At 40.0% G+C, this 27,813-nt stretch overlaps 1 protein-coding gene across 1 annotated transcript in view; it reads left to right on the forward strand.

Annotated features, from left to right (window-relative positions):
* Positions 1-1,667: 1,667 nt before the first annotated feature.
* The window catches only part of PPIL4 (peptidylprolyl isomerase like 4), a 44,596-nt gene continuing 18,450 nt past the window's right edge, over positions 1,668-27,813 (forward strand). Inside the window, exons 1-9 of the mRNA XM_003943568.3 lie at positions 1,668-1,792; positions 9,357-9,424; positions 9,511-9,575; positions 9,871-9,988; positions 15,407-15,549; positions 16,376-16,472; positions 17,594-17,710; positions 24,890-25,014; positions 26,124-26,190. Coding sequence (XP_003943617.1) covers positions 1,723-1,792; positions 9,357-9,424; positions 9,511-9,575; positions 9,871-9,988; positions 15,407-15,549; positions 16,376-16,472; positions 17,594-17,710; positions 24,890-25,014; positions 26,124-26,190 — 870 coding nt within the window. The 5' untranslated portion in view covers positions 1,668-1,722. The remainder of the gene's footprint in view (positions 1,793-9,356; positions 9,425-9,510; positions 9,576-9,870; positions 9,989-15,406; positions 15,550-16,375; positions 16,473-17,593; positions 17,711-24,889; positions 25,015-26,123; positions 26,191-27,813) is intronic.

The following is a 27,813-nucleotide window of genomic DNA, read 5'->3' on the forward strand; positions in this document are numbered from 1 at the left end:
TTAATTTGCATTTCTTTAATTAACATTATTCATTGCTGGGCATGGTAGCTCACACCTGTAATCCCCGCACTTTGGGAGGCTGAGGTGGGTGAATCACTTGAGGTTAGGAGTTTGAGACCAGCCTCACCAACATGGTGAAACCCCATCTCTACTAAAATAGAAAAAATTAGCCAGGTGTGGTGGCAGGCGCCTGTAGTCCCAGCTACTCTGGAGGCTGAGGCAGGAGGATCGCTTTACCCCAGGAGATGGAGGTTGCAGAGCTGAGATCGCACCACTGTACTCTAGACTGGGCGACAGAGTGAGACTCCATCTCAAAAAAAGCCAAAAACCAAAACACAATATTCATTCATTCATTCATTCAACAAACATTTATTTGCACGTTATGTACCAGGCTGTCAGAGGCATTAGGGATACAGCTTTAAACAAAACAACATGGATTATCCTGGAGCACACATTCTAGTAACAATAAATAAACAGAAACAGATTCGTAAAGAGCATGTTAGATTGTAAAAAGTCCTCTGGAGAAAAAGCTATATGGAGAAACATGAAAGGCATGGAGGGCCTCACTGACAGGGCATCGGAGGCCAAAGCACTTGGAGAGGGTGAAGGGGAGCCACGCGAATAGCTGGAGGAAGAAGTCTCCCAACCGCGGCGACTGAAAAGACCCAAGGCAGGAGCGTGTCGGCAGCGTTCAGGGAACAGCAAACTGTCCAGCGTCGTTTCCCGGGAATAAGATGGGGCAGGAGAGGGTCTTGTCAGGCCTCGTCAGCCATTATGACAGCTGTGGCTTTTCGTCAGATGTGAAGTTATTGGAGATGATAAGATTATAAAATGCCATACAAGACAGTGACAGGCGTGCCCAGAAGAGTGTCTGCGGAATCCACGTGCATGACGGAATGTTCGTTCTGGCCGCGCGCGGTGGCTCGCGCGTCATCCCGGCTCCTCGAGCTCCGGGAGGCCGAGGCGGGAGGAGTTCGAACTCCTCGAGCTCAGGGGTTCAAGAGCGACCTGAGCAACATAGGGAGACCACCTCCCCCCACCGCCATCTCTACAAAAAAATAAGAGAACAAAGTTAGCCGGGCGTGATGGCGCGGGCCTGTGGTCCCAGGTGGTCGGGAGGCTGAGACAGGAGAACCGCTGGAGCCGGGGAGGTGGAGGTTGCAGTGAGCCGAGACAGCCACCGCCCGCCAGCTTGGGCGGCAGAGCGAGACCCCGTCTCAAAACAGAAAACAACACGAAACGAAATGTGAGTTCTTAGCATCGGAAACCCACAGTCGAGGCCAAAAGTTCTTTCGCGAAGACGAGACTGACAGGAAAGCCGAAGGGGTCCGCCCAAAAAGGTGGGGAGACGATCCCGCCGTGGGCGCCCCCTGGTGGATAAAAGGGCCGCTCGGAGAGCCGCTCTGCTCTTGAGACGGACACAAACGGCACAAAAGTCTATTCTGCCGCTGTTCTGAGCGACAGGCTTCCGCAAGAATCTCCAGAGGCGGACCAGGATTTTCAAAAAGGCCGCGCCGGGGGCGGGACGAATAGGGACCGCACCTCAGCGCCGCGGCCCTGCGCCCACCCACCGGCCGGAAGAAGCTGCCCGGAAACGAGGCGCGGCGCCGGCGAGATGACGCAACAGGGGTCGCGCCGAGGGTGACGCGTGGCGTAAACTACACTGACGACCTGCGCCTGTCACCACCCCCCGGGGTTAGTAGCAGAGGAGGAGCGGGCGCCATGGCGGTTCTCCTGGAGACCACTTTGGGCGACGTCGTCATCGACTTGTACACCGAGGAGCGGCCGCGTGGTGAGGCTTGAGCCCCGCTTACCTGTCGCCGGGGCCCCCGAGCTTGTTCCCCCACTTTCCGTTTTCTGCGCAGTCCAGGCTATAGATTGGTTGGAGCTCGAACTTCTGGGCTGTTGGTGTCTGCGGCTGGGCTATTTTATTAACCTGCCTTGGTTATAAAAGTTTTTGTGACGAATTCGTTTGAGCCTTGGCAGGCTTTCTCCTGTGTCTTGTGTTGGCCAGTCCGGTGGAGAGTGCTTGCGGTCATTAATTGCCTTTGGGAGTGTGTGTGTCGGGGGCGGGGGGCTGTGAGTGTGATTCGAGCTGTACATACAATACCCATAGCTTTTGTGCCTTTACTGTGTTTACTTGGGAGAGGAACACAGCAACTACTGCTTGATGCGTAGTCGGTTAAATCTTGATGAAGGCAGGTAGGGTGTGCTTGGCGCAGCGAGTGTGGGCATCCCGCCTGGATGGAAGAAGAGGTTGTCCGGAGTGTGAACTTGAGCCTTTGATGCACTGAGCTAAGTCCTGGGCTTGGCTTCTTGCCTCTGAGGGTCTGATTTTCCATTTGGGGAAATTGACATAGGAACCCATTTTAGTTTTCTACGTGTTTTGGTAGAAGAATGTGTAAGTTGCCATGGAAACCAGAAGAGGGCGTCTTCTCGGGGCGCGGCGGGTGGGGAGAAGCAAAGCTTGCAAGTAGAACACTTGAAGTAGTTCTTTCAAAGATGAATGGGAATGAGGGTTTTCTTAGCTTACACTTTCTTTGCTTGGAATTTTCTGGAAACGGCAAATAATTTGGTGTGACTGGAAGGACTGGTATGAGTTGTGGAAAGGCAGACTCGAGTCTGGTTAGATACGCTTCGGTCAGGTCGTGAATAGTCTTGTGTGTCCTACTGATGATCAGAGTCTTTGAAGACTTTAAAAGCAGTATTGAGGTGTGGCATACTTGTTTTGAGAAGATAATAGGCAGCAGTGTGGAGAATGTATCAGGTCAGGAAGAAACTGGAGACCAGGAGAGATGAGTTACAGACAGGGTCCTACCCACATGGAATGCAGAGCCTATCAAAGAAGATGAAATAAGTTGCAATATTGTACAATAACTACTTTCTGCCATGCTCCATTCCCGCCACTCCCCCTGCACGCAGCAATTCCTCCCTCCTCTCCGTCCGGCAAAAACACTACAAACTCTCCCGTGCCATTTTTACCATTCTCTTGCTGTTCCTTCTAAACAATATTCCTCTCCGCTTTTGTCCTTCTGGCAAACCAATTGCTTATCTAAATCTCAGATCAAGCATCATCTCTTCTTTGAAGCCCTCCCTCCTTTCTTTTTTTTTTTTAAGGCAAAAACACATGTAATTTTATTTTTGTTTAATCTTAAGCTTGCCAACTTCTTTCCCTGAACAGCATTTGTCTTATTTTTATACCCACGTACACTTATATTAGAAACGTACTGCAAACTACTTAGTTATTCCACTTTGAATTTATAGTCCTATGACTAAGATGTTTTGAAGCCTATCCATATGCCAGATATAAATGTCAGGAACTGTTAATGTCTGTTCTTTTAGAGAAATTTTACCTCTATCCTGATGTAATTAGGTTGATTAAGGAATTTAAAGGCTATGTGCCAGAAAACTAACTTCCACAAATGCAACAAAATGAAGTTTTTCCAAGTACCACTATGCAATGGGAAATCTTTCTTTCAAGTACCAAGTCAGTTTCTTCAACTGTACAATGTATTCTAATTTAGTTTTTAAATATAATACATAACAACAAAATGTAATAAAATTAAGACTATAAGAAAACAGAGTAAATGGTATAATTCAAATAATGAGTAAAATAAAATGGCATTATGGATTTTGTAATCAATATATAACTATATATTTAAATTTTACCTTACATCCATAAGATCACAGTTAAGGAGGTTAACCATAATTTCAAATTCTATTAACAGCCACTGTGCTATTTTATCACATTTAAAAATATCACTCTTATTTTTTACCTCAAACAGTGATCTATAAATTTGTTTAGAACATAATAATTAAGGACTTTTTCTTTTCTTCTTCGGGATAATTTTAAAAATTGAATGGTGTATTGAACATATTACTAAAGAAACTTTACTTTTTGATTATGGCCTCTACATTGAAGATCTGTAGGAATTAATTCTAATTAATTCTCAAATCTTCCCATGACCTCTCTGTTCATGGAAATATTATCTTTGAAATAATTTGTGTGACTACAAATAAAAAATGGATTCACCTGACTGAATTATCATAATCACTAATTTTAACAGTCTCCTAGATATTTTCTATATTAGTTTTCTTGATTATGTCAGTAATGTGAACACGCTCTTAACAGAACAGAACATTTCATTACATCAGTTCCCATCAACCCACCAAAATCACTTAATAATTATATTGGGCCATTTCCGCTGATCAGCAGGAGGCTCTTCCACCACTGGCTCCCATGTTTTCCACTGCACCATTTTTCTTGCTAGACTTAGTTCATGTTCAGCCTTGAAGAATCACTTCTTCTGATTGACCACCTTGAAGTTGGTCTTCTAATTCTTGAACATCTGGTTCTGCTTTAACCATAGCTAGCTTCTCATTTATAATCTGTTCTGTGGGCCGGGCGCGGTGGCTCAAGCCTGTAATCCCAGCACTTTGGGAGGCCGAGGCGGGTGGATCACGAGGTCGAGAGATTGAGACCAACCTGGTCAATATGGTGAAACCCCGTCTCTACTAAAAATGCAAAAAATTAGCTGGGCATGGTGGTGCGTGCCTATAATCCCAGCTACTCAGGAGGCTGAGGCAGGAGAATTGCCTGAACCCAGGAGGCGGAGGTTGCGGTGAGCCAAGATCGCGCCATTGCACTCCAGCCTGGGTAACAAGAGCGAAACTCCGTCTCAAAAAAATAAAATAAAATAAAATAAAATAAAATATATAATCTGTTCTGTATATTTTCTATATGCTGCATTTTTAGAGATATCCTCAAGAACTTCAAGAATCTTTGTGTACATTATTCTTAGCCTCTCGTGTGGAGTATTGTACACAGCTAATCCCACAAGGCCAGTGGTGGTCTTTAGCACACCCGCCGTGACAGTGCAGATGAATCGATGTCGCACAGCCCTCTGGGAACAACCCCGCTCTCCCTCCTTTCTAAGCAGTTATCTGAGGTTCTTCTGCTCTGTCTTCTGCTCTATGACACATTTTATTATGATATTTGCCTATTTTTGTGGAGCTGATTACAAGTCTTCCTCTTTCAAGAATGTAAACTCCAGTGAGAGGAGGAACTGTACCACAATTATCATCTCTATATCCTGAATACCTAGTACAATACTTGCTACTTTTAGGGCACACACTAGAGGTTCATTATATTGACTACTGGATATAAATGTGTTGTATTAGGACCTTTTGTGCAAGTAATAGAAACCCAACTCAAACTGGTTTAAACAAAGAAAATAATTTGTTGCCTCATAATACTAGGGTAAGCTTGGTTTTAAAGGTGGCTGGATACAGGGTTTCAAAGGATAGGGAATTTTGTTTTTTATCTCTTGATTTTACTTTTCATTGAGTTTCTTTTTTTTTTTTTTTTTTTTTTTTTTGAGACCGAGTTTCGCTCTTGTTACCCAGGCTGGAGTGCAATGGCGCGATCTCGGCTCACCGCAACCTCCGCCTCCTGGGTTCAGGCAATTCTCCTGCCTCCGCCTCCTTCATTGAGTTTCTTTGACACTTTGCTTATGTAGAGGAGCATCTGGCAAAATGAATGGGCCTCTTTCCCCAGAGTTGTGAGGAAATAAGTTAACAAGCAGTGGTTCTGCAAAGATAAGCCCATAACACCAAAACCTAAGTCCGCCCCCTATACATATTTGAAAGCATATGAGATCTGCTTACATGCCTACCTATTATGTTTATACCTTCTTATCAATCTATGATCAACATATCCAGACCTAACCTACCTTCCTTCTTCCCCTTCTTTCTTCCTTTTCTTTTTAAACTTTTTATTAGAGAAAATTTAAAACACAGATGTGGAGAGAATCATGTAAAGGAACTCTCATGTCCACATGACCAGCTTTGTTTAACAGCTTTGAACACATAGTCATTAAATACCCCCACCTCCAGTGTACCTATTTAATCTGTAATTACTTCAGTATGTATTTGTAAAAGATAAGGACTCTTTGGAAAAAACAAAAAACAAAAAAAAACACCAAAACTATGAGCTTAAGGGTCACATAAGTGACGGTTAAAAAAAGAAAGAAAATTTGACAGGGAAAAGGGAAAAATACTAAAGAAAAAAGAAAAAGTTGTAAAAAAGGAAAAGAAAAACAGAACCACAAATTTTATCATACTTTGAAAAAACTAGCAGTAATTTCTTAGTATCATTAAACTTTCCTGTTATCTCATAAATTTTAAGAAAATCTGGTAATTTAAATTAGGACCCAAAGTCCATATGTTATATTGATTAAAATGTCTCTTATATATATTTTAATCTATTGGTTCTCCCCCTTTTTTTTCTTGAAAAAAATTTGAGAAAGAATGTGGGTCCTTTGTCTTGTAGACTTTCTCTTGTTTTGAATTTGACTGATTATTTACTGCGTCCATTAACATATTCCTTTATGTCCTCTATTTCCTATAAGAAGTTCTTCAGCTTTAAAACCTTGATCAGATTCAGATCAAATGTTTTTGGCAAGAATATTTCGTACAAGATAGTGTGTACTTTCAGCTGCATTACATTCAGGAGGCACTTGATGTCTGGTTGGCTCTTTTGGTGATCTTAAAATTGGTCAGTGCATTATGGCCTTGTTGCCCTATCTTTTTTTTTTTTTTGAGATGGAGTCTCACTCTGTTGCCAGGCTGGAGTACAGTCACTCACTGCAACCTCTGACTCCCTGGTTTAAGTGATTCCCCTGTTTTAGTCTCCTGAGTAGCTGGGATTACAGGCACGCACCACCATGCCCGGCTAATTTTTGTATTTTTAGGAGAGATGGGGTTTCACCATGTTGGCCAGGCTGGTCTCGGTCTTCTGACCTCATGATCTGCCCACCTTGGCCTCCCAAAGTGCTGGGATTATAGGCATGAGCCCCCACTCCTGGCGGCCTTGTTACCCTTATAATCATTAGATTTTGATGAAAGACTTATTTGGCAGCCATTGATGATCATTGCCTAAATCCATTATTTTTGTTTTCTAGTAAAAGGACCACTCCTGTTTAACAGGAAGCCCAGAAATATATTAAGAAAAACAACTGCAGGACTGATATTCAACACTCTTGAACAGCTAGCCCCATCTTATCTCTCCAGCCTTTTCATCCTCTATTACTGTGTAATACCAGACTATTACAGACCCTTAGAACATTTAAATTCCCACTTCCAGGCCTTTTCATAGTCTTCCAAACTTAAAATGGTCACCCTTCACTCTCTGCTAGTGTAGTTCTTTTAATGTTTGCCTTAACCTTCCCTGAGGTGTTCTGATTTCCCTAGCCAGAAACAATCTTTTGAACTCTTGAGGAATTTAAAAAACTACTTTTTACCATTTTACTATTTAAGTGGCACACATGTTATTAATTAGATATGCTCAGTATGTAATTTGAACACTTCTTGTGTTCAAATGTAAGGACCCTAATTTAATGTAAGCTTTTTGAGGGCAGGGACTGCCTCATATATCTTACTGTCTGTATGGTTTCTTACTTAGTGCCTTTACGAACTTGTTAACGTGTCTTTCTATGACTAGACTGTGAACTTTTGGAAACAGGGACCATGGTTTACTGCCGTTTGTGATGGCAGTCTCAAGCCATCTAGAAGGTACTTGGTAAATGTTTGTTGGATAAGCAGGGTTAATTTACATGAAAAAGGTTGTTTGTGATAAATGTATGGATTTTTATTTTTATTTTTAAAAATGTTTATTTATTTATTTTGAGACAGAGTCTCTCCCTGTCTCCCAAGCTGGAGTGCAGTGGTGCGATCTCTGCTCACTACAATTTATGCCTCCTGGGTTCAAGCAATTCTGCTGCCTTAGCTTCCTGAGTAGCTGGGATTACAGGTGCCCACCACCATGCCCGGCTAATGTTTTGTATCTTTGGTAGGGACTGGGTTTTACCATGTTGACCAGACTGGTCTCGAACACCTGACCTCATGATCCTCCTGCCTTGGCCTCCCAAAGTGCTGGGATTACGGGTGTGAGCTGCTGCACCTGGCCTGTGTATGGCTTTTTATAAAGGACTGTTTATTATTTAAAAACTGACCCTGGATGTTTGACTTTTTCCTAATTGATATAATCTGTATCCATTTTTATATATTATGCTAGATCTATTACTATTACAATATGCTCTTTAAGTGTTCTTTTTTTTTTTTTTTTTTTTGAGTCGGAGTTTCGCTCTTGTTACCCAGGCTGGAGTGCAATGGCGCGATCTCGGCTCACTGCAACCTCTGCCTCCTGGGCTCAGGCAATTCTCCTGCCTTAGCCTCCTGAGTAGCTGGGATTACAGGCACGCACCACCATGCCCAGCTGATTTTTTTGTATTTTTAGTAGAGACGAGGTTTCACCATGTTGACCAGGATGGTCTCGATCTCTCGACCTTGTGATCCACCCGCCTCGGCCTCCCAAAGTGCTGGGATTACAGGCTTGAGCCGCCGCGCCCGGCTAAGTGTTCTTTTTTCTTGTAGTAAAATCAATCTATCGATAAATGATTGCTTATCACAGATAAGTGTCAGTTTTCTTGTATTAGCCAAGGTACCCCAAAAATTCTATGAAAGAAAAAAAAAAGGTAATTTAAAATATGTTGCTTTTTTTCTAGACTTAAAAATAATTGCTCTCTAGAGCAATTATTGATCTTTAATTTAATTTAATTTATTTATTTTTGAGCTGGAGTTTCATTCTTGTTGCCCAGGCTGGAGTGCAATGGCGCAATCTTGGCTTACTGCAACCTCCGCCTTCCAGGTTCAAGTGATTCTCCTGCCTCAGCCTCCCGAGTAGCTGGGATTACAGGCATACACTACCATGCCTGGCTACTTTTGTATTTTTAATAGAGATGGAGTTTCTCTATGTTGGTCAGGCTAGTCTTGAACTCCTGACCTCAGGTGATCTGCCCACCTTGGCCTCCCATAGTGCTGGGATTACAGGCATGAACCACCATGCCCAGCCCTAGTTTATTTTTTTTGAGGTAAGTCTCATACTGTCACCCAGGCTGGAGCACAGTGGTGCTATCTTGGCCCACTGCAACCTCTGCCTCCTGGGATCAAGTGATTCTCCTGCCTCAGCCTCCCGAGTAGCTGGGATTACAGGTGCCTCTCATCACGCCTGGCTAATTTTGTATGTATTTTTAGTTGAGACGGGGTTTCACTGTGTTGGCCAGACTGGTCTTGAACTTCTAATCTTAAGTGATCTGCCCACCTTGGCCTCCCAAAGTGCTGGGATTACAGGTGTGAGCCACTGTGCCAGGCCTGTTGCCCTTTTTTATAGTTTTTGGACATGTGACTTTTTTTTCCCTTGTAATAGTAATTTAGAAATTACATTTTACTTTGCTTTTCCTTATTTAAAAATGTATTTGTGGATTACTGTGATAAATTTTGTACTTTCTTTCTTTCAGCCTGCTTGAATTTCTTGAAATTGTGCAAAATAAAATACTACAATTATTGCCTTATTCACAATGTACAGGTGAGTTGGTAGATAGTAAGTCATTTCCTTTGATATTGGAACTATCTAACAAACTCTGAATTAACAAAGAATCCTGCATATTACAGAGGGATTTTATCATACAAACTGGTGATCCTACAGGGACTGGCCGTGGAGGAGAGTCTATTTTTGGGTAAGTTCTTTTCTTCTTCTTCTTCTTTTTAATCTCTGGAAGTGCAGAACAAGTTCTTTTCTCCTTAAATGAGGAAAAATATAATTGCCCGTGTTTCAATCTACATTTTAAAATATGGTTCAAATTTATATTTTTTTCTTGAAGTTCCCTAAATGTCTAGCAAAAAAGGAGAATATTTTGAATCCTGGTGTCATTTCTGTAAAGAAATAATTGGTAACCCTATATGTTACTAGTGCTTTTGTATTTCATTTTTAGAGTACTTATATTTTATAACCTTATTATATGTTTTTTTCAGCCAACTGTATGGTGATCAAGCAAGCTTTTTCGAGGCAGAAAAAGTCCCAAGAATTAAGCACAAGAAGAAAGGCACAGTGTCCATGGTGAACAATGGCAGTGATCAACATGGATCTCAGGTTAGGAAATGAGTGAGAATATGAGCTTTGCTTAGAAATGAAGGACTAGAAGGAGCCCACAGAGGTATCTTTTAAAACTATCCAGTAAGGCTTAGAAGGTTTCAATCAGAAATATGTGTTAGGGGAAAAAATGCACATTTTTCTATATTAAAAAACATTATTTTTTTCTTTTAAATGTAAGTCATTTCCATTGTGAAGACTTGAGAAAATACAGAAAAGTACAAAGAAAAACATTACCTACAACTCCATTCTCCATGATTATCACTGTTCACATTTGTGGCCCATTTTTCAGTATTTCTTAATTTTTTAAAAACGTTATGCAGAGTACCTTCCATTCCTTACCTTGTTTAATTCTCCCAACAACCCCATTAGAGTAGGTACTTGTATTTTCTGCTATATACACATGAAGTTGAGTCATGTCTTGTCCAAGTATTTTAAACAATCAAGGGGACATCTTTGTATGTGTTGATGTTTTATATACAGACATACCTTGGAGATACTGTGGGTTTGCTTCCAAACCAGCATAATACAGCAAATACCACAGTAAAGCAAGTCACAGGTTTTTTGGTTTCCCAATGCACATAAAAGTTACATTTACACTATATGACAGTCTCTTAAGTGTGCAATAGTATTATGTCTTTTAAAATATATATACCTTAATTTAAAAATACTCTTTTTTTTTTTTTTTTTTTGAGTTGGAGTCTTGTTTTGTTGCCCAGACTGGAGTACAGTGGTGTGGTCATGGCTCATTGCAACCTCTGCCTCCCCGGTTCAAGCAGTTATCCTGCCTCAGGTGCGCACTACCGAACCCGACTAATTTTTGTATTTTCAGTAGAGGCGGTGTTTCACCATGTTAGCCAGGCTGGTCTCAAAATCCTGACCTCCGGTGATCTGCCTGCCTCGACTTCCCAAAGTGCTGGGATTACAGGCATGAGTCACCGTGCCTCGCCAAAAAATACTTTATTTTTTGCTAAAAAGTTCTTCTGATCATCTGAGCCTTCAGTAAATTATAATCTTTTTACTGGTGAAGGGTCTTGCCTTGATGTTGATGGCCATTGACTAATCAGGGTGGTGATTGCTGAAGGTTGGTGTGACTGTGGCAGTTTCTTAAAATAAGACAACATGACCTGGTGCAGTGGCTCACACCTGTAATCCCAGCACTTTGGGAGGCAGAGCTGGGCGGATTGACTGAGGTTGGGAGTTTGAGACCAGTCTGGCTAGCAGGGTGAAACACCGTCTCTACTAAAAATAAAAAAATTAACCAGGCGTGGTTGCAGTCACCTGTAATCCCAGCTACTCGGGAAGCTGATGCAGGAGAATCGCTTGAACCTGGGAGGCGGAGGTTGCAGTGAGCTGAGATCGTGCCATTGCACTCCAACCTGGATAATGGAGTGAGACTTCATCTCAAAAAAAAAAAAGAAAGACAACAGACTGGCTCAGTGGCATACGTCTGTAATCCCAGTACTTTGCGGGGGCCAAGGCAGGCAGATCAGTTGAGTTTAGGATTTCAAGGCCAGCCCGGGCAACATGGTGAAAATCCCATCTCCACACACAAAAAAATACAAAAATTAGCTGGGCATGGTGGTGCATGCCTGTAGTTCCAGCTTCTTGGGAAGCTGAGGTGAGAGGATCACTTGAGCCCAGGAGGTCAAGGATGCAGTGAACTGTGATTGCACCACTGCACTCCAGGCTGGGTGACAGTGAGGCCTTGTTTTGCAAATAAATAAAGACAACAGAAGTTTGCCATGTTGATGGACTTTTCCTTTCATGAAAGATTTCTGTGTATCATAAGATGCTGTTTGAAAGCATTTTACCTACAGTAGAATTCTTTCAATATTGAAGTCAGTCCTCTCAAACCCTGCTACTGCTCTATCAACCAAGTTTATGTAATATCCTAAATCCTTTGTTGTCATTCAACAATGATCATATAGCATCTTCACCAGGAGTAGATTCCATCTCAGGAAACCACTTGGTCAGGCACGATGGCTCGTACCTTACCTGTAATCTCAGCACTTTGGGAGGTTGAGGCAGGTGGATCACCTGACATCAGGAGTTCGAGACCAGCCTGACCAATATGGTGAAACACCATCGCTACTAAAAATACAGCAGTTAGCCAGGTGTGGCGGTACATTGCCTGTAGTCCCAGCTGCTTGGGAGGTGAGACAGGAGAATTGCCTGAACCTGGGAGCCGGAGGTCGCAGTGATCTGACATCGAGCCACTGCACTCCAGCCTGGGTGACACAGCAAGACTCTTTCTCAAAAAGGGGGAAAAAAAACCCACTTTGCTCATTTTTTTTTTTTTTTTGAGACGGAGTTTCGCTCTTGTTACCCAGGCTGGAGTGCAATGGCGCGATCTCGGCTCACCGCAACCTCCGCCTCCTAGGTTCAGGCAATTCTCCTGCCTCAGCCTCCTGAGTAGCTGGGATTACAGGCATGCGCCACCATGCCCAGCTAATTTTTTGTATTTTAGTAGAGATGGGGTTTCACCATGTTGACCTGGATGGTCTCGATCTCTTGACCTCGTGATCCACCCGCCTCGGCCTCCCAAAGTGCTGGGATTACAGGCTTGAGCCACCGCGCCCGGCTCCACTTTGCTCATTTTTAAGAAGCAGCTCCACATCTGTTCGCGTTTTGTTATGAGATTGCAGCATTCAGTCCCATCTTCAGGCTCTACTTCTGATTCTCATTTTCTTGCAATTTCCACCACATTTGCAGTTACTTCCTTCACTGAAGTCTTGTGCCACTCAAAGTCATCCATGAGGGTTGGAATCAACTTCTTCCAAACTTCTGTTAGTGTTGATATTTTGACCTCCTCCCACAAATCACGAATGTTCTTAATGACATCTAGAATAGTGATCTTTTCCAGTAGGTTTTTCAATTTACTTGCATATATCCATCAGAGGAATCACCGTCTATGGCAGCTATAGCCTTACAAAATGTATTTTTAAATTTTTATTATTAGAGATAGGGTCTCACTATGTTGCTCAAGTTGTCCTCCTATCCTAGCCTCCTGAGTAGCTGGTACTACAGGTGCACACTACCATGTCAGGCTGTATTTCTTAAATAATACTTGAAAGTAGAAGTTACTCTTTGATCCATAGCTACAGAATGGATTTTATGTTAGCAGGCATGAAAACAATATATATGTGTGTGTGTGTATGTATATATATATATATATACATATGTATATATATATATATATTTTTTTTTTTTTTTTTTTGAGACAGAGTCTCACTCTGTCACCCAGGCTGTGATACAGTGGTGCAGTCTCGCCTCACTGCAACCTCTGCCTCCCAGGTTCAAATGATTCTCTTGCCTCAGCTTCCTGATTAGCTGGGATTATAGGCATTCACCACCACACCTGTCTAATTTTTTGTATTTATAGTAGAGATGGGAGTTGCACCATGTTGGCCAGGCTGGTCTTGAATCCCTGGCCTCAAGTGATCTGCCTGCTTCAACCTCCCAAAGTGCTGGGTTTACAGGTGCGAGCCACTGTGCAGAGCTGAATATGATGTTAATTTCCATCATATCCATCAGAGCTCCTAGGTGACCAGGAGTATTGTCAATGAGCAGTGATATTTTAAAAGGATTTCTTTTTTTTTTTTTTTTTTTTGAGACGGAGTTTTGCTCTTGTTACCCAGGCTGGAGTGCAATGGCACGATCTCGGCTCACCGTAACCTTCGCCTCCTGGGTTCAGGCAATTCTCCTGCCTCAGCCTCCTGAGTAGCTGGGATTACAGGCACACGCCACCATGCCCAGCTGATTTTTTGTATTTTTAGTAGAGACAGGGTTTCACCATGTCCACCAGGATGGTCTCGAACTCTCGACCTCTTGATCCACCCGCCTCGGCCTCCCAAAGTGCTGGGATTACAGGCTTGAGCCACCGCGCCCAGCTAAAAGGATTTCTTATTAAAAGAGCAGTAGTATTAAAAAGGATCTTTGTTCTGAGCAGCAAGTCTCAACAATGATCTTAAAATATTTGATAAACCTTGCTGTAAACAGATACGCTGTCATCCAGGCTGTGTTCCATTTCTAGTGCGCAGGCAGAATAGATTTAGCATGATTTTTAAGGGCCCTAGGATTTTTGAGTATTGGTTTCAACTTAAAGTCACTAGCTGCAGTAGCATATAACAGAAGAGTCAGCTTGTTCTTTGAAGCTTTGAAGCTAGGCATTGACTTTTCCTCTCTAGCTATGAAAGTCCTAAGTGGCATCATCTTTTAATATAAGGCTGTTTCATCTACATGGAAAATTTGTTATTTCATGGAGTCATCTTCATCAGTGGTCTTAGCTAGATCTTCCAGATAACTTGCTGCAGCTTCTATGTCAGCACTTGCTCCTTCACCTTGCACCTTTAAATTATGGAGACAGCTTCTTTCCTTAAAATATTTGTTTGTTTGTGATGGAGTAATCCACTGCACCTGTCTTTTCTTTTAAAACTTAATGAACCAACCTCTGCTAGCTTGAAACTTTCTTTTGCAGCTAACCTCCCCTCTCTCAGTCTTTATAGAATTGAAGATAGTTAGGGCTTGCTTGGAATTAGGCGTTGGCTTAAGGGATCGTTGTGGCTGGTTTGATGGTCTATGTAGATTACTAAAACTTTCTTTGTATCAGCAGTAAGCCTGTTTCATTTTCTTATTATTCATATGTTCACAGGAATAGCACTTCTAAATTTTCTTCAAGAACTTTCCTTTGCATTTACAACTCAGCTATTGTTTCATATAAGAGGCCTAGCTTTCGGCTTATCTCGGCTTTCAACATGCCTTCTTCACTATGTTTAATCATTTTTAGCTTTTGATTTAAAGTGTGAGATGTGCCACTCTTCCTTTTACTTTAACATTTATGAGTCTCTTATAGGGTTAATTGTCCTAATTTCAATATTGTTGTGTCTCGGGGAATAGGGATCACTGAGAGGGAGAAAGACGGGAATGGCTTTTTGGTGTAGTCAGAACACATACAACATTTATAGATTAAGTTCACCATCTTATATGGGCAAGTTTGTGGTGCCCCAAAACAATTACAGTAGTAAGATCAGAGATTACAGATCATAATAACAGATATCATGGTAATGAAAAAGTTTGAAATCTTGTGAGAATTACCAAAATGTGAGCCAGAAACATGAAATGAGCATATGCTTTTGGCAAAGTGGCACCGATAATAGACTTAATACATGGTTGCTGGAAATCTTTACTTGTAAAAAATGTACTATCTGTAAACCACAATAAAATGAGGTATGCCTACATAAGCTTTGTACTTTTTACTTAGTTCTAGTAACAAGTTTGTAAAGATTCATGCAGTAAATGTGGACTCTTACTTTTTTGTATTTTTTTTTTGTCAGTCTGACACTGATTTCAGTTTGAGTTAGGTAATTTTTTTTTTTTTTTTTTTTTTTGGTATTTATTATGTGTCTTTCTGTATAGTTTCTCATCACTACAGGAGAAAATCTAGATTACCTTGATGGTGTCCATACAGTGTTTGGTGAGGTTACAGAAGGAATGGATATAATTAAGAAAATTAATGAGACCTTTGTTGACAAAGACTTTGTACCGTATCAGGATATCAGGTGTGGTTACAATTTACTATCTGAATATACTAGAATGTTTTCATATTGAGATGTTTGACACATAGTAGTATGGATAGGAATAGTATGCATAGGACTGGTTTCTGGATAATTCTAATTCCAAAAGGTGAATTAATATAAGACTATAAGAATCTTTCTTTTTTTTTTTTTTTTTTTTTTTTGAGACAGAGTTTCGCTCTTGTTACCCAGGCTGGAGTGCAATGGCGCGATCTCGGCTCATCGCAACCTCTGCCTCCTGGGTTCAGGCAATTCTCCTGCCTCAGCCTCCTGAGTAGCTGGGATTACAGGCACGAGCCACCATGCCCAGCTAATTTTTTGTGTTTTTAGTAGAGACGAGGTTTCACCATGTTGACCAGGATGGTCTCGATCTCTCGACCTCGTGATCCACCCGCCTCGGCCTCCCAAAGTGCTGGGATTACAGGCTTGAGCCACCGCGCCCGGCTGACTATAAGAATCTTTATAATAAAAAGTATCTTGTATTTTTATACTTCTACTAATTAATTATTAATAATTACTTATGTTTGGAGGAATTGTTAATGCTTTTAGTTTTTTAATTGAGAAATGGGGCTAAACTACTAAGATTTAGACAGTTATTATTAGTTTACATCTTAAAGTAATGCAGGATAATAAATATGGTATCACTCAATGCAGAACAGTAACACTCATGTGAAAGCATATCGAAGTTAGTGATATCCATGTGCAATACTGGTTTTTTTGGCATTAGAGATAAGTAATTTGTTGTAATCTAATAAAATATGGATTCTGAAATAACTTAAATGTAACATTTGACTTGGATTTATTTTGTAAGGATAAATCATACGGTGATTTTAGATGATCCATTTGATGACCCTCCTGATTTATTAATCCCTGATCGATCACCAGAACCTACAAGGGAACAATTAGATGTAAGTAAAGCCCCCTTGTCATTAAATGTACATTCATATTAATGGTTTGTATGGATTTATCTTTTTCATCTATTAATTTCTTCAGAATTATTATTTTGCTTAATTATACTAGAACAAGTTTAGAGTTCTTTTTCTTTTCTACAGAGATACTAATTTTTCTAGCTATCTTCTCATTTCCCTAATTTCCTTTCTTCAGTTTATTTTCTACTGGGACAACCTCGGTTCTAGCTTACATGAACACCTTAGGAAGTGTTTTTCTTGTCATCTAACTCGTTTAGGAGTTTTTGAGGCCAAATTAAACTATCATCTTGTGAGGTAACTTTTCAACTGGGGATACTTTGGAGCCATGCTAGAACCCAGAGATCTCTGTGGAACAGCACAGACTTTTCCCCCACATATTTTACGGTATAAATTTCTGTGAGGCTTCCTCAAAGCTGAATTTGTCTTTATGTTTGGGATTGGTGCTTAATTCTAAGATTATTTCTCTTCAATCAGCAGTTAGAATTGGGTAATAGTGTCCATAAAAATATTTATTTTTATTTATTTATTTATTTTTGAGACAGTCACAGCTCTGTTGCCCAGGATGGAGTACAGTGGCTCACTGCTACCTCGGCCTCCCTTGTTCAAGTGATTCTCGTGTGCCTTAGCCTCCTGAGTAGCTGGGATTATAGGCGTGTGCCACCATGCCTGGCTAATTTTTGTATTTTTAGTAGGGACAGAATTTCACCATATTGGCCAGGCTTGTCTCGAACTCCTGACTTAAGTGATCCACCTGCCTCAGCCACCCAAAGTGCTGGGATTATGGGCATGAGCCACTGGTCCTGGCCTATTTTGATTTTAACAGAAGCTGAGTTTGGCTAATACTTTAGAATTAATTTAAATCAATTTTGGAGGTTTATAAGTTTGTCTCAGTTGCTGTTTAATTATTAAAATTGTTTTTTAAGAGATAGGATCTCATGACCCAGGCTGGAGTGCAGTGGTGTGATTGTAGCTCACTGTAGTCTTGATCAGTTGCTGTTTTAGCATATTTGATATAACTAAGAATAAAGTATGTCTTCTGTGTTTCTCAGATTTTTTTAAAAATTTTTTAAATATATACATCAGTAACTTCTGCCTTACAGAGTGGTCGAATAGGAGCAGATGAAGAAATTGATGATTTCAAAGGACGATCAGCTGAGGAAGTAGAAGAAATAAAGGCAGAAAAAGAGGCTAAAACTCAGGCTATACTTTTAGAGATGGTAAGATAATTATCTTTGTTCAAATAATTGTTCTGTAATATATTTAATAATACTAATTGAGTGTTTATTTCTGGCTCTTTGGTAGTCTTAAAATATTAAAAATTTAGTTATGATTTTTTTCTGGCTTAAATTAGGTGTGGCATAATAATGCAGATGAAAATAAATTTGGCTGTACTGTCAATATAGTGCTAAGTGCCTTTTTAAACAATGGGAAGTGGATCTCTAACTTATTAATTGAATTTTAGTTGTTTCATATTCATCTCATTTTTAAAGAGTGTTTAGTGGGCTGAATTTTATGTATATTAAAGAATAGCTCTTCATTGTACCACTCAAGTGTTAAGATTAAACAGAATGGTAGTTGTAGGGGAAAATAATGAGTGGAAACTGAGCACTCTAAAATACGTTCTCTGTATAACTAACAACATGAAGTCATTTGAGGAACAATAATTCAGTAGATGATTAATTGACCTACTTGGTATTACTTTCCATTTCTTATTATTCTCATCCATTTCTTATTATTCTTCCATTTTTGTAGAATGGACATACCTGTCATATCATAGATAATAAATATTTGAATGAATAGATAATTAAGTTATTATTATTATTTTATATAATAGAACTTTCAGATTTGTAGTCTGTTTTAACGTTTATTTATTTAATTATTATTTTATAGAGACAGGGTCTCACTCTTGTTTCTCTGGCTTGAGTACAGCGATATGACCATAGTTCGCTGCAGCCTCCAACTCCTCAGCTCAAGCATTGCCCCTGCCTCAGCCTCCTGAGTTGCTGAGACCACAGTTGCACACCACCATGCTCTGCTAATTTTTAGTTTCCTTTTTCTTTTTTCTTGAGACGAAGTTTTGCTCTTGTTACCCAGGCTGGAGTGCAATGGCGCGATCTCGGCTCACCGCAACCTCTGCCTCCTGGGTTCAGGCAATTCTCCTGCCTCAGCCTCCTGAGTAGCTGGGATTACAGGCACGCGCCACCATGCCCAGCTAATTTTTTGTATTTTTAGTAGAGATGGGGTTTCGCCATGTTGACCAGGATGGTCTCGATCTCTTGACCTCGTGATCCACCCACCTCGGCCTCCCAAAGTGCTGGGATTACAGGCGTGAGCTACCGCGCCCGGCCTGCTCTGCTAATTTTTAAATTTTTTGGTAGGGACAGGATCTTGCTGTGTTGCCCAGGCTTAAGTTTCTATTACTATCACCTGTCTGAAGGAACAAATAGTAAAGGCTGTAGTTCAAGAAAGCTTTACTGAAATTTAAAAAAAAAGAAAATCTACATTTAATGAGCACACTGTGTATCTCAGAGTATTGACCCTGAACAACTAATACCAAGACAAATTCTAAGAGAATTACTGCACTTGAAAGAAAGATATGTTGAGCAACTCAGCAGAAACAGTAAGTTACTTATAAGGGAATGAATTTAGATTGTTATCAGACTTTTCAGTAGCAACACTTTGGAAATTTATGCCAGAAGAAAATAGATTAACATACTTTTAAAAACTTGTTTTCACATAGTTTCAAATTTATGGAAAAAAGTACATAGAACTTCTGTATACCTTTTACCCACATTCACCAGTCTTTAACATTTTGCTACATTTGTTTTATGATTCTCTCTTTTTCTCTCTCTCTGATTATTCAAGCACATAAACACACATTTTTTTTCTGGACTATTTGACAGTAAGTTGCCTATCATTTCCTTTTACCTTTTAGTGTGTATTTCCTAAGAGCAACAGTATTCAATATGTATAACAATATATACGTATTCACAGTGTAGTTACCAAACTCAGAAAATTTAAAAGTGACAGAAACTATATTCCAATTTTGACAGTTGTTTTAATAATATCCTTTTATAATTGTTTCCTCCTCCAGACTAGAATCCAGCTCATGACTTATCATATGTTGCATTTATTTTGTAGAATATTTTTCTTTGCTTTTTTTTTGAGACGTTGACTTGCTTTGTTGCTCAGGCTGGAGGGCAATGGTGCGATCTTGGCTCACTGCAACCTCCACCTCCCAGGATTAAGCGATTCTCCTGTCTCAGCCTCTTGGGTACTGGGATTACAGGTGCCTGCCACCACACCTGGCTAATTTTTGTATTTTTAGTAGAGATGGGGTTTCACCATGCTGGCCAGGCTGGTCTTGAAGTCCAACCTCAGGTGATCCACCTGGCTCAGCCTCCCAAAATGCTGGGATTATAGGCGTGAACCACTGCACCCAGCCAATAGAATATTTTTCAGTTAAGGATTATCTACTCTTGCCTCATGATTAAATTCAGGGTATGTACCCATAGCCAAAATAGTACGTGAGTGATGTTCTGTCCTTCTCAGATGTCACATCTGGAGGTGTACAATATTCATCAGTTTCTCGATGGTAATTTTGGTTACTTGGTCATGGTAATTCACTGCCCAGTGTCTCCAATAGATAGTCTGTGGCTAGACACTTTGAGATATTTCAAGTGTCTTGTTCCTTGTCAAATTTCCCCCATAAGTTTTTCAGCCATTCGTGATTCCTCACTGTACCAGTCTTGACTCTGGTTAAGTGCAAATTGGTAATTTTCCAACTCCACCACTCTTTAAACAATTACCAGCCTGCATTCTACTGTAAGAAGAGCCTTCCCTTCTTGTTTTTGAGAGGGAATCTCTGTCTGTCAACCAGGCTGGAGTGCAATGGCGCGATCTCTGCTCACTGTAACCTCTGCCTCCTGGTTCAAGCAATTCTCCTGAGTAGCTGGAATTACAGGCACCTGCCACCACACCCGACTAATTTTTATATTTTTAGTGGAGACGAGGTTTCACCATGTTGGTTAGGCTGGTTTCGAACTCCTGACCTTGTGATCCGCCTGCCTCAGCCTCCAGAAAGTCCTGGGATTACAGGCGTGAGTGACCATGCCTGGCTGAGCCCTCCCTTCTTAACTCTTATCTATCCATTCATTATCAGTGTTGACTCATGGATTCCTTTTTTGGTTTTGCTTTTAATAAATAGACAATTTGTAGACCAATTTTAGGATTAATAGAAAAATTGAATAGAAAGTACAGAGAGTTTCTATGTACTCCCTCTGTCCCTCATTCTTGCATTATTGTGATATATTTGTTAACAATTGATGAGCCAATATTGATACATTATTAACTAAAATTTATGATATACTTTAGAATTCAAGCTTTGTGTTGTACATTCTGTGGAACTGACAGATGAATGATAACATTTATCTACCCTTACAGGATCATACAGGGTAATTTCACTGAGAAATCCCCTGGGCTCTACCTGTTCATCTCTACCCCCAACACCCAGTTTTTGGCAACTTACTGATGTTTTTACTGCCTATGTAGTTTTGGCATTTTCAAAATATCATACAGTTGGAATCATAGAGTATGTAGCCTTTTCAGGCTGTCTTCTTTCACTTAGCACTATGCATTTAAGGTTCTACTATTCCTTCCTTCCTCTCTCCCTCCCTCCCTTCTTCCTTCCTCTCTTTTCCTCGCCTTTTCCTTCCTTCACTCCCATTTTTTTTTTTTTTTTTTTTTAAGACAGGTTCTTGCTCTGTTGCACGAACTGGAGTGCAGTGGTGCAGTAATGGCTCACTGCACCCTGACCTCCCAGGCTCAAGTAATCCTCCTACCTCAGCCTCCCAAGTAACTGGAACCACAGGCGTGTGCCACCATGTGCGGCTAATTTTATTTTTTTGTACAGACAGTCTCACCCTCTTGCCCACCTGGGATTTCATTTCTTTTTTTTTTTTTTTTTTTTTTTGAGACAAAGTCTCGCTCTCTCACCCAGGCTAGAGTACAGTGGTGCTATCATAGCTTAATATAACCTTGAACTTCTGAGCTCAAGCAGTCTTTCTGCCTCAGCCTCTTGAATAGCTGGGGCTGTAGGCACACACCACCACACCCAGCTAATTTAAGAGTTTTTTTTGTGAAGATGGAGTCTCACCTGTGTTGCTCAGGCTGATCCTGAACTCCTAGGTTCAAGTGATCCTCCTGCCTTGGCTTCCCAAAGTGTTGGGATTACAGGCATGAGCCACCATGCATGGCTGATAGCTCATTTATTTTAATTGCTAAGTAATATTTAATTGTATGGATGTATCACAGCTTGTTTATTTTTTACCTATTAAAAGGTACCTTGGTTTTTTTCCAGGTTTTGACAATTGTGAATAAAGCTGCTGTAAACATTTGCATGCAGATTTTTGTGTAGGCATAAAGTTTCAATGCATTTCAGTAAATACCTAGGTAAACTCCTAGTTCAGATGCTGGATTGAATGATTTCACTTTGTAAGAAACTGCCAAACTGTCTTCCAAAGTGGCTTTACATTTTACACTCCTACCAGCAATGAATGAGTTTATTTTGCCTCACATCCTTGCCAGCATTTGGTGGTGGTATTATTTTGGATTTTGGTCATTCTAAAAGGTGATTCTGTTCCCTTTTGATTTTTATTAACATGTTTCATCTTCTCTTTTCTAAGAACATCTGTTTCTCTTTCTTTATTTGGATTTGTTTATAATGCAGTGATAATTCAGCTAGTTTTTTTTTTTTTGACATAGAGTCTTGCTCTGTTGCCTAGACTGGAGTGCAGTGGCATGATCTCGGCTTGCTGTAACCTCTGCCTCCTAGCATCAAGCAGCTCTCTTGCCTCAGCCTCCCAAGTACTTGGATTACAGATGCATGCCACCATGCCTAGCTAATTTTTGTATTTTTAGTAGAGACGGGGTTTCACCATGTTGGTCAGGTTGGTCTCGAACTCCTGACCTTGTGATCCACTCGCCTCGGCCTCCCAAAGCGCTGAGCTTACAGGCGTGAGCCACTGTTACCAGCCTCAGCTAGTGTTTTGCAAATTGGTTTTGAACCTCATAGCTTTTATGAATGTTTTAAATTTCCTAATAGTATTTTAAAGTTAGTTTTGACTAAGTAGAATAGCAACCTCTTTTTTGACTCATTAACTTTTTTCTCATTTGTGCTTTCTTTCTGCCATTATAGGTGCTTCGGAGGATTTTTCCTAATTTGCTCTTCTTTTTCTGTGTTTTGATACTCTTTCTTTTTTTCTTTTTTAGAGGCAGGATCTCACTCTGTTTCCTAGGCTGGAGTACAGTGGTGTGATCATAGCTCACTGCTGCCTCAAAACCTCCAGCACCCAACATTTTGAGTAGCTAGAACTACTCACACTGCCATGCCTGGCTAATTTTTTGTTTTGTTTTGTTTTTTGTTTTTTGAGACGGTTTCTCTCTTGTTACCCAGGCTGGAGTGCAATGGCACGATCTCGGCTCACCGCAACCTCCGCCTCCTGGGTTCAAGCAATTCTCCTGCCTCAGCCTCCCTAGTAGCTGGGACTACAGGCATGTGCCACCATGCCCAGCTAATTTTTGTATTTTTAGTAGAGACGGGGTTTCACCATGTTGACCAGGATGGTCTCGATCTCTTGACCTCATGATCCACCCGCCTCGGCCTCCCAAAGTGCTGGGATTACAGGCTTGAGCCACCGCGCCCGGCCCCTAATTTTAAAATTTACTATAGAGGCAAGGTCTTAGTATATTGTTTGGGTTGGTCTCAAATTCCTGGTTTCAAGTGATCCTCCCACCGCAGCCTCCCAAAGTGTTGGTATTACAGGTGTGAGCTATCATGCCTGGCAGATACTTCTTATTGGATATAATGTTGTCTTCTGACAGACTTCAGAATCATTGAGCAGATCTTACTGGCTCTGTTGCTTCTCACTGTTTTTTATTTTCAAGATTTTGGGGGGAAGGATGTGTTAATTCAACAGGAGACACTTTGCAGGTGATCTTTTCAGAAGTCATCTGTGAGAGTGTTTGAATATATGTATAAAGGAATACTATTGCCCTATCTAAGGGCTCATGGGAAATACAGTTTTCCCATAATAAGACCAATAACATCATCATCGTTCTCTTTTACTGTCACCCTCAGTGGTTCTTCAGTAGGAAGTGACATGCTATGTTCATTGTCCTAGTTGATTGTGAAGTTGACTTTAGTTTGGCTGAAGTAGAAGGCCAAAGGGTAAGTGTAAGAGACAAAAGCTAGAAACATTATCCAGGAATTGTTACTATTTCATATTGAACAATAATGTGGAAAGAATTGGGCATTACAAATCACAGAAACCTAGCTTCAGTATGATTATATTTTTCAAAAGTTTAAAAACAAGCAAAACTAAACAATATATTGCATAGAGCTGCATGCATATGTGGCAAAATTCTGATGATATACAAAGAAGTGACTAAAAAGGAAAACCAGAAAGCAGGGTATTTATTGTCTCTGATGAGGAGGCAGCAGGTGAATGGGATCAGGCAACATTTTAGTTCTTAAGTTAGGTGGTAGCATCATAGTGATTTTTATTTTTAATGCTTTATTACTTACATGTACTTTACATAAATTCTTATCCTTTAAAAAATGTATCAAATACTTGGAGAAAGGAAGAGTAGGGGTAAAATTGGGCTTTGAAGACAGATAAATTTAGGTTCAAATCCCAGCACTGTTGTTTACCACTGTGTGGCCTTGGGCAAGTTACTTGTTTAACTTTTTAAAATTTCACTTTGTCTTCATTTCATTCATTCATTTATTTATTATATTTATTTATTTTTGAGATGGAATCTCAATCTCTGTCACCCAGGCTGGAGTGCAGCGTTATGTTATCCCAGCTCACTGCAACCTCTGCCTCCTGGGTTTAAGCGATTCTCCTGCCTCAGCATCCCGAGTAGCTAGGACTACAGGTGCACACCACCACGCTTATCTAATTTTTGTATTTTTAGTAGAGACGGGGTTTTACCAGGTTGCCCAGGCTGGTCTTGAACTCCTGACCTCAAGTGATTTACCCACCTTGGCCTTCCAAAGTGCTGGAATTACAGGTGTGAGCCACCATACTCAGCCACTTCACTGTCTTTAAAATGGAAATTGCAAGATTGTTTAAAAAAATTAATGTAATATATCTGAAGTCCCAAGCAATATTCACACAAAGTATGGATTATGCAAATATTAGCTATTAATATTGTTAAGAATAGGAACAGAATAGTTCAAATTTTGAAATCTTATTTGGATTTCTTTTCCAGAGCCTGGAGTGTATAATATAAACTTAGGTGTTTTAAGGAAATCAGCATTGTGGGGATTGGATAAGATTTAGAATGGAAACTGAATAGGAATGGATTTATGTTTTTGTTTGTTTATAATTTAGGTGGGAGACCTACCTGATGCAGATATTAAACCTCCAGAAAATGTGCTGTTTGTGTGTAAATTGAACCCAGTGACCACAGATGAGGATCTGGAAATAATATTCTCTAGATTTGGGCCAATAAGAAGGTAATCATTAGAATTAGTGAAAGAGAAATTTGGAAAAAAGAGGTATTAGTTGTTGGTTTTCTAATGACATATATTGATGATTCTGTGAATTCTAGGTGAATTTTGTACTGGTGAATTTTTACAGGTGAGTCTTTGGACAGTAGGGAAGAAAATGTATATGTGTGTGTATATGTGTGTACATACACGTATACACACACATATAGAGGTAAATAGTTGAATCTCCCACTCCCCACACATTTTCACTAAAACAGGAAATGAAAGGAACAATTTAAATCTAGTTTTGTAATATGCGTTAATAGCCTTCTTTAATATTTAAAATATTTATCTCATTTAACTCCTAGAATTAACAGCAATTTATGTCAAAATTAATTTAAAACTAAATTTTCCAAAATTTTTCTTTTGGCTAATTTTCCTTGCATAAATAAAAAAGTCTGTGAAGCTAGTATGTCTGTGAGGAAGGGGACTATTTTGTCATTGATTAAAAAGTATATTTAGGGTTTCCTTTCATTTCAGGTTTTTAAAACGAGATTTATGACACTTGGGGAAAGGGACAAGCCAGGTGCTTTCAACTCCAGCTTATTGGCCTTTTCACTTGGTTATTATGGCATGTTAGTTTTGTAAGTAACATTGTGCTTATGGTGTTAAATTTGAGCTATTAATTTGACTATTAAAAATAAAAAATCTCAAAGCTTAAACTTACTAAACATATGTATGAATATGCATACATTATTCTAAAGTAATATTAGATATTCTGTAATTCATCTATGTTTGGACTAGAAAAGTGTTATGATTTAAAAAATCTTTAGCAGTTTCATTTTGCCAAATGAAAATTAAATATTTTTATTCTTCCTTCAGTGCTTAAGGGAATTTAGGACTGTAGGCCTGCATAGGGAATGTAGAGTAGAATTTAGATAATTTAGTTACTGGTTTGGTGAACTATTTTTTAAAAAAGCATTGTTATTAAAGAAATTTGGAAAACTCCATGAATTTAACTTTGCCTTGTAATAACTGACTTATTTCTTCGTAAGTTTTGAAGAGTGAAAGTGAATGCTTTCTCCCTGACCCCCCACTTTTTTTTTTTTAAGTCACTTTAAAATACTTTCTTTCAGTTGTGAAGTTATCCGGGACTGGAAGACAGGAGAGTCCCTCTGTTATGCTTTTATTGAATTCGAAAAGGTATGTCATAATACAGACATAAGTTTGGTATTTATTTGCTTTTATATGATATTAAAATATGAAAAATTGTAGAACTTTTTCTAGTTTCTAGAATTGCCCTTTCTTTTAGCACTTCTCAAAATTAACTTTATTGTATTCATATAGGGGATAAATCCAACATCTATTGATGTTAATATCCATACTTTAACTTTAGGTTCAGGTGCAATCTTCATGAAAGTATCTTTAGAACTTTTTGTCTTTAGAACTTGCTCTGTCACCCAGGATGGAATGCAATGGCCTAGTCTTGGCTCACTGCAACCTTCACCTCCGGGGTTCAAGAGATTCTTCTGCCTCAGCTTCCCGAGTAGCTGGGATTATAGGTGCCCATCACCGTGCCCTGCTAATTTTTTTTGTATTTTTAGTAGAGATGGGGTGTCACTATATTGGCCAGGCTGATCTTGAACTCCTGATCTCAAAAGATCTGCCTGCTTTGGCCTCGCAAAGTGCTGGGATTACAGGCATGAGCCATCACAGCCAGCCAGTCTTTAGAACTAGGTAAAGGCCTTCATGGACTCTTTTTTTTTTTTTTTTTTTTCGAGACACAGTCTTACTCTGTCACCCAGGCTGGAGTGCAGTGGCGTAATCTCGGCTTATTGCAACCTCTGCCCCTCAGGTTCAAGTGATTCTTGTGCTTCAGCCTCCTGAGTAGCTGGGATTACAGGTGTGCACCACCATGCCCGGCTGATTTTTGTACTTTTAGTAGAGACAGGGTTTCACCATGTTCGTCAGGCTGGTCTTGAACTCCTGACCTTATGATCTGCCTGCCTCAGCCTCTCAAAGTGCTCGGATTACAGGTGTGAGCCACCGCTCCCGGCCTCATAGACTCTAATAATTTTTCCCTGTTACTTAAGTGGAGGTAAAAGTCAGTAATAGAAAACCGAACTGGATGTTAAGATCTAAATATTAATCCCTCTTTTGTCACTAGCTGGCTATTATATGATACTTGCCAGTTTAGTTAACCCTTCTTTCTAGGCCTTACCTTCCTATAAATAAAACTTGGGTATTAGATTACATGGTCCCTTCTAGAGCTGTAATAATGTTGATAGCTTATGTTGCTCAAATATTTACTTTAAGCTAGGCATTATGTTACTTTTACTGCATTTAATCCTCACAGTTCTATAAGATAGGGACCATTCCCTTTACCAAGTAAGTTCACTGAGGCACATAATGCTAATGTGACTTGTTCAAAATCACACATCTAGTAAATGAATGTCATAGCTAGGATTTCAACTCAGATATGTCTGATTCTGTTACCATTGAGTTTACATTATGCTACGGTATGCTGTTTTTAAATGCAACTTCAGGCTAATATGTATCCAATAGTAGCTCATTCTAAGTTCTAATTATGAAGCATTTATGGGATACCTTTTAGGTTTTCAGGCACAGCAATAAGGCTTAGGAATACAAGATAAATCATGGAGGGTTGAGGAAGATAGACACAAAGATACACGTAGGCACTGTGTACCAGAAATGATACTTAGAAGGTACATTGGTGCCAGCAGAAAGACCTTTACCTTTGGTTTGTTGTGAAAACTTGTAGACCTGCATTAGCATTCTTTCATTGACACTATAGAATCTATTACT

Source organism: Saimiri boliviensis, chromosome 4 (genome assembly GCF_048565385.1).
Source record: "Saimiri boliviensis isolate mSaiBol1 chromosome 4, mSaiBol1.pri, whole genome shotgun sequence".
Classification (NCBI taxonomy): domain Eukaryota; kingdom Metazoa; phylum Chordata; class Mammalia; order Primates; family Cebidae; genus Saimiri; species Saimiri boliviensis.